The sequence below is a fragment of the Monopterus albus genome, unplaced genomic scaffold (genome assembly GCF_001952655.1).
Source record: "Monopterus albus unplaced genomic scaffold, M_albus_1.0 scaffold3.1, whole genome shotgun sequence".
NCBI classification, from domain to species: domain Eukaryota; kingdom Metazoa; phylum Chordata; class Actinopteri; order Synbranchiformes; family Synbranchidae; genus Monopterus; species Monopterus albus.
This window is the reverse complement of record NW_018127883.1, coordinates 711,978-720,039: the sequence shown is the minus strand read 5'-3', so window position 1 is coordinate 720,039 and position 8,062 is coordinate 711,978. Positions and strand designations below refer to the sequence as shown.

The following is an 8,062-nucleotide window of genomic DNA, read 5'->3' as shown; positions in this document are numbered from 1 at the left end:
CTAATATTAGCATGCTTGCTAGCGAAATGAGCCAGTATGTAGCAGTCACCATAAGTACTCAAAAAAAGTACTCCTGCAACCCGTAAAATAAACATACAATGCTCGGTTTCCTTCTTGGCCTGATAACCGTTCATTTACTATAGTTTACCCCTATTACTAACCTGGAATACAGGAAAGGAATAATTAGGCAGGGAGACGTGACTTCATATCGCTGAGTTCTCCGCCATTATGAGAAAAAAACCCAGCGAAGCACGCTAGATGGCTGCAGTCCATCGGGTAAACCAGTCTCACACTGCCACCTACTGGTGTAAAAAAGTATTGTCCTATCCATAACACTGGGTTATGTCATGTTTTGAGAAAACAAGATGTTTACATGAAAAATGCACATTTACCCTTAATGCCATTATATACATTCAAACTAATGTGATCACACATTGGTTGGCCATCACATTAACACACACACTATGGAAAAACAGAATGATAGTACCGTGTAAATACAATGAGGCTAGGGCACAAAATCTCTTTTCCAATTTTACAAGACCAAAATTTGTGCTTTTAGGTGTCAAGTAAGTTTGGGCTCCTAGCAGACAAGTCCACATCTCAGTGTCTAAAGCAGATTTATGTATATGTCTCAAGCATACAGTTTTGTGACACAGTACTGCAGAGCATCAGTCTCTCAAATGTACTGTAAGTATTTCACATGTAAACAACATGTTCATCAGGTTAGAGACTGTAACATTAAAACCACATCCCTGTGGTGCAGTGATACATCCAACAAGTACAAAAACTGATGTGGTAGTTATTTATTTGTATTTCATATGACATACTGCAACAAAAACATACCAAGTAAATTCATCATGCCAGTCATATAAAATGTGCCAGGAAAAAATATATTCTTAAATTTCAGCAGACTTACCCGGTAAACAATAGTGAAGAGAACAGTGTTAACTGTCATGTGTGGTGAACAAGGCAACAGGAAGGTTGACCCAAACACAGACATGCAGGCAGGCAGGGTGGCACATGCTGTGAAGAGGCTTTCACAAAAACAAAAAAATCATAAAGATAACCAGGGAGGCAGCCAAGTAGACACAGGTGAGGAAACAGGAACAGTTCCAGGATCCAAAACAAAGCTGGTAACAAACCCAAGGCAAAAAATCCACAGCAAATGTGAAGACCATGACAGTCAAACAGGAAGCAGGGGGAACTGGCCAGTTTAAATCATAATGAGGAAACTGGGAACAGGTATGTCAGTGAGCAAGAGGGCAGGTGACATGAAAGGGAGGGAAAGTCTGGGGACCTCTGGTGGCTGGAGGAAAGATGACAGGAGACAGACCGAAAGACCAAAATAAACCCGGCTGAGACAGGAACCATGACAATTAACAATCTAATATATGCATCATTCAATATTTAGATGCCACTGGGTATATCTGCTCTGTAGTGCCTCTCAGTTACCCTACAGGGAAAGCATTGCCCTGGCGCAGGAGTCACACTCAAGTTGTGCTGTTGAGCACAATTTTTATTTATTTATTAGGTTATTTTAGTTTTATTTTTCATTACTCCACTCCTCAGAGTTGCTTTCAGGCTGCCAGTTAGCTTAGTTATTGAATGGTTAAATAGATTAATCTATGTTGCTCTGTTTTATTTGGATAGAGATTTGCTTCCCAGTGAGTCAGTTCATTGTCCCTCGAGTCTTTAAACACATATATTTTTTTTTAACCTTTACTGTTTTCGTTCAGGGTAGGTTCACTGAGAGGCCACCTCTCTTTTTCAGGAACGCCCTGTTCCCATTCACACAGTTACACATTCACATCTGGAAGCTGCCCACAGACTCACCTGTGGGCACTGAGCAGCTCCACTGGAGCAGTTTGGAGTTAATTGCCTTGCTCAAGGGCACCACAGTGGTGTTAAGGATATCATAGTGTCAGTGATGATCCTTCAGTTCCTCGGTCTCTGGATCACCACACACCACTGAACACCAGACTAAATACAATCTAAATCAAGCTCATTATGTGTCACAATATGTTCTTTTTGTTAAATCCATGACCCTGAGCACAAAACAACTGAAGTCTCCAGACAACAGTGTAGGAAGGCAAATAAAAGGGATCACTAGGATAAAAAAATCTGCTGAAACTCATCTGTGGAGTGCAGTGGACGAGGATAATGAACTGTAGTTAACTGGGAACCTTTTGTATATCTATTTGCTTTATATAACAGTTGAATGTCTGTTTGTTTATCTGCACATTTTGGCAAGAATGTAACTACACTGAGAGCCCATAACAACTGTAGTCAAATTCATTCTGCGAGCATACGTTGCCAATAAATAAACTGGATTCTTGTAATTTTAGATGAATGTTATGAGTCCCTTCTAGCTAACAGTTTGCTTGGCAACAATCTCATGATCAATACACTTTCCTCTGGTATCTTTTTTCTGTCACTTTTCAGTGCTATGTGACAATTTGATTCCACTTCTGATACGTGCCTGACGGGTGTTTTTTTTTTTTCTTCTGACGCCCCCCTGTTGAGGATCATATGATGCTCTTGTGTTGCTTTGTAATGTTTTGCATATGGCTCCAGGGCGAGTGTCCAAACTCTGAGTTGAATGGTGTTTTTGTTCAACATGGACCATCCCCAATGAGAGCAAGCATGCACACGGCGACCTCAAACAAGGCTGTCAAGATGTCTGTGGAGGCCTCACGCCAACACACCCCACCAGGCAGCTACTGCCTGCCAGCCGCCCATCTACAAATAATCTACTGTACTGTGGGAGGAGGTGTCAGTCTGTTCTGTCAGGGTGTACAGTGTGAATCCAGCCCTGAGTGAAAGTTTCAAAGCTAGCACATAGAGAACTAGGTAATGGAATAATCTGGAAAGTGCTGAGAATATAGGAGTGTTTGAATTTAGGTAAAAATCAAACCTATTTTTGAAACTTAAGCCATATTTTGTGGTTTCTGGACATGGTTAGATTACTGAATGGGCCTTCTGGGCACAGAACCAGGAGGTCAAGAGTCAGGGGGCCCTAGGACCCTCTGTTTGAAGCGACTTTTGATTGGAAAGTTGCTAAAACAACTACAAAGAGACACATAATGATCCCAAAAGACACCAAACAACCACAAAACACCTTTAAGAGATCCAAAATTACCACAATAGAACCACTACAAAGAGATAAAAGTAACAAAAGATGCAAAACAACCACAAAGGGATGAAAAATGCTACAATGATGCACAAATTTATCCCAAGGAGAAGAGCTGACATGTCTGTGTAGATTAATTGGGACTGGTAGCATTGACATACTATCAAAAATGTTATGTCAGTTTTTCTTCGCATGTGCATTAATATGAAAGTGGATTTAAGCCAAATGTATTTTAATTTGTGCTTTATAATTGATATTTCACAACTATCTTTGGCAACCTTCCCCAGACCATGATGAGTGGCATGCAGCGCTGACATCACTGTAGGACACAAGGTTTTGTGTTTTATTCATTTCAGAGTGAACAGCACTTCGACTTGTATTACAGAACAGCCAATCAGATTCTGACAGCCCAGTGATCGGCTGCCATGTCAAACTCCATTAAGCGTGATTGTGATAGCTGCAGGGTCCATGCCATAAATTCCTAAGTGTTCTGTTCACACTTTTTTGCCGTGATATTTTTAGTTCATCTCAATTCCCTGTGACAAATACTGTCAGTTTGACCACTTTTCACTGAAAATCACATTGTAAAATGCTGCATAAAAACAGTTGTATGGCTTTGCCCTCATTGCAAATTGCTTACAGACAGTTGAGTTAACTGCAATCAGTTTGTATAAACAACATGAAAATATAGCTCATGCTACCAAGCCAATATAGTGTCTCACAGGCCTGGCTGCTGACACAAATTATGTACATGCTGAGGCGACAAGGCAGATCCTGAGAGGTGCACTAGGGAACAGGCTATAATGCAAACTCTGAACCTCGGCCACACACTTCAGAGACACTCTGAAGACATGTTCCCCGAAAAGGGAAGGGACACAAACTCTTTTTGGAGGAAAATGTATTAAGCTGCACACAAATACTGCATTGCTTCAGCATCTAGCAGCCATCTAGGATGCTGTAGTGAATGTAAATATTTCTGACTGAAAGTTTCTTCAGGAATGAATGTGTAGCTTTTGTCACTAGGGCAAATGTGCTACTAAACCCCAAATACCAGAAACCAGTCTTTATAAAATGAAACCTGAAGTTAATCCACCACACCGCCTTGCTGTTCAGGTCCAGTTCCCCTCCTCCAGTGTCATGTTAAGTCTGAGGACTGTGGTGTTCCTTCCTGACCATCGCAACAACTCATCTGTCACCATCAAACATCAGCATTCATCTTCGCACAAGCTGCCAAATCAATACTCAAAACAATATGTTGTATAAAGCTGCTGGTTTCAGATGAACACAAGCCAACAAGCCTTTAAACCTTCAGTAGCTGAAAAAAAACGCCACCCTACTGTGTGACATCTCTATTATTTCCTCTTGATGGGTGCTTCAAGGGAGTTTCAGTTGGCTTTCTGCCAGTATAACTACACATCTTATAGCCTGCTGTCAAAATATTTATCTCCATGTGCTTTTACTTTCTCTTCTACTAATCCAAGGATTTTGGGGAATGCAGTATCTATAAAAAGAACAGAAAGAAAAATACCAGATCATATCTTTAAAGTGAAAGAAGAGACCAAATGGCAGTAGGGGCAGCAAACAGGTGACAAGTGAGGTAGAAAATCCTGAGTAGAGGAACTGAGGAAACTGTGGATACATGAGTGCTAATACACAGAGAACTATAAGAAATGAAGGACCTCTGTTGTAGACATGACCCTACAGAGATATACTGTTAATTATAGGGAGATGAGTGTCCACTAAGTGTCGGTATGAATATAATGGTAATTTATGGCTTGTAGAGACTCTTGAAGTCCTGTGCTGAGTTAATATTCCTGGGAAGCCCCACCTCCACTACCACCTTTTATGTTAATTTTAGCGTGATCTCTGCGCGCACTGGAGCCGCTGCGAGCTCCATCGGCTCCTTCCCGCTGCTTAATATCGATGAGGCTTTGGACAGACACAGCCTGCTGCTGAATCACTGTCGGGACTTTTTGTGAACGTCGTCATGTCTGTATAATGTCGCCGCGGAAGACGCGCAGCTGAAAGTGAATATTGTGGATCCATCCAGTAGTTACAGAAGAGGTGAACGCACCTTGCATCCAGCCATGGGAGGTCAGATCACCAGAAATACCATCTACGGTAAGAACATTGGCATCACAGGACCGGAAAGTCTTTACTGACTCTTTATTAATATTGAAGCCAGTGATATTATAATAGGAGGCTACATAATCGGGTTGTAAGCGTGCTTGTGCAGCCTTAAGCTTGTGTGCATGAAAACTGTAGGCGTCCTGAACACTGAAATACATGAAGAGTGAAAGTAGCTGCTTTAGCCAAGTTTTGCAACCTTCTGTAAGTCACGACTGGCTCTGAATAAAAGGAAATATGAACAGGATATAATGTTTTTCAAAAAAAAAAACAACCTGATAATCCTCCACAGCATGCTATTATAAAAACACACCAGAGATGCACTTTTCTCAGTCTTCCTTTCGAAGCCTGTTTACATTAGGCTATAATGAAAAGTAACCAAACTGGATCAACTGAACAAACTCATAACTTTCCCCAGGCGGTTTGCCTTCGTTTGCCTTTGTTTGACTTTGCCTGTAGCTGAAATGAACACAAATATAATATAAAACGTTTTTGTCCTTTCTTGTTACTTATTTGGAAATTGATCATATAATGTACATGTCTCAAATGCTGATAGTTGCATTGCAGTTTTTAAAAATCCATTTCATATTTAGATGAAGCTTGCAGAATCTTTATAGCCAGTTAGTTCATACAAGTTACAGTTTAGCATCTCACCTTTTTGTTATTCATAGGTTATTTGCAAATACAGTCACTGTTGGGAGGAAGGATACTAGTTGTTTTTATTTGCTTGCTGACACTGACAAATACAAATAACATGTTTAAACCCATTTGCTATATTCCAGATTAACACTGTATCTTACTGTAAATTACTTCAGTTGTATGGTTAATTCGTTATTGCTGTTTTATTCAGATTTTCCTCAAGTTTACTCAGTTGCTTTATCAAACATTACTGTATTGGACATTGAGTTACAACAAATAATTGATTAATCAATTAATCAACTGCAAGAAATATAATTTAAAAAATATTGATAATCAGTCAACTGTTTAAACTTTTGTCAAATAGGAGGATTTGCTGCTTTTTATTAGTTTATATTCCTTTAAATTGAATTTTTATGGATTTTGGGCTTTTGGTTTGAGCCATTTTAGGATGTCACCTCAGACTTCAGGAAATTGTACTGGCCAGCTTTTCTAACATTTTATATGCAAAAGATTAAAAAAATTAATCAAGAAAATTCATAATCAAAATTATTGATAGTGGGAATAATCATTAATTACAGTCATAACTGATGGTAATTATACTTATAAATTAAGCCTGTAGGACTCATTTGTTAATGTTGCATTTGATGAGGTTGGCTTTCAGTGACTTTGCATAGGTAAAGATGGAGCGTTCAGCAATGACAAGATGTCTAAATATTACATAAACTGACATTGTTTGGCTATAAAGCAGACACATGTACGGTATAATGGATTTTTGGTTTTGAGTTGTTCTGATGATGCTAAATGATATACAGTACAGTACATGACCCATAAACATTTCAAAATTCCCAGAAGGACAGATGAACACAGGCCAAGCCACACGGTCTTTTTCCCAGTTTTACTATAAGGCGCCACTGGTATGAAAAAAAAAATATAGGTGCAGGCGCTGCTAGAAATTCTTGGCACTCTGACAGGAACTCGGTCAGGGTCCTGAAATTATAAATATCTATAATCCCTGTCATGTCTCAGGGCCCATGTTCAGCTCTGGGGCTCATGAATCATTCAGCTGTATCTTCTCCCCATTTGGTAAACCTAGATGATACTCTTGTTTAGGCATCGCAGTATGACGTTAGCAAAGGGGTTCAACCATTTTTCATGAAAGTCCGTTAGTTCTATATGTTACAAACATGCATTAGCTTTACCTGTTTATCCATTAGAATGGATAAACAGTTTATCCATTAGAGTGGCTAAACTGTTTATCCATTAGAATGGATAAACAGGTAACAGTAGGTGAGACGTGGGTGGTACACTCTGGACTGGTCTGTCACAGGGCAAACAGACTCATATTCACACACCTAACCTGCATTTTTTTTTTTCTAGTTCCAGTTTTTCAGATAAAAAATATAAATGTCTTTTTTGGTTTTCTTAGTCATATATGGCAATAAATTGGATATCTTTGAGTTTTGGATTTGGACTGATCTTGTCTAGATCAAATGACCGATTGATTAAAATATTCAACAGATTAATCAATAATGAAAATAAGCATTAGTTGTAGCACTAAACTTTGCATTACAATTTATGCATACTTGTTTGCTCAGAGCCTCTCTCTTCTTTTAATCTCTCCTGTGTCTTGCTCCAATCAGAGAGCAGTATTACTGCCCCTTGTGACCAACATCGGTTGCTTATTCAGTTGTAGATTTTGAATGTACATCAGTTTTGAGATCAATTTGCCATACAGCCCTACCAAGTGCCAAACGGGGCGCCTGTCAGGCCTCACAGGCGCTTGACAGAAAAGGAAGAATAAACAACAACAGGACTGAAACACAAACTACTCACAAGAAGATGTTTAACACTTTGATTTGATTTGATTTGATTTGATTTATTCTTTCAAGCATGTAAAGACAGTTGATATATCAACACACATAATTTTACACATATCCAACAAATGCTAATCCAATATCAATGTGCTTATACCTAGTACATGCTTGAATGGAGTAGGAAGAAATCAGACTTATCCAGTCCTACCCCATAACATCATCTTACCATCATTGGTTTGCAAGCAGTATCTCTACAAAATAATTCTCTTCTACACCACACAAGTAATATACTAAAAAATTATAACAGTGTTAACATTCTTACATAATTACATTCTTAAATACTTATCTTCTA

General features: G+C 39.0%; 1 protein-coding gene across 1 annotated transcript in view; it reads left to right on the top strand.

Moving 5' to 3' along the window:
- The first annotated feature begins 5,012 nt into the window (after positions 1-5,012).
- LOC109962537 (E3 ubiquitin-protein ligase NEURL1-like) overlaps positions 5,013-8,062 on the top strand; it is a 30,009-nt gene continuing 26,959 nt past the window's right edge. The window contains exon 1 of the mRNA XM_020604353.1: positions 5,013-5,251. Within this exon, the coding sequence (XP_020460009.1) occupies positions 5,218-5,251 (34 nt within the window). The 5' untranslated portion in view covers positions 5,013-5,217. The remainder of the gene's footprint in view (positions 5,252-8,062) is intronic.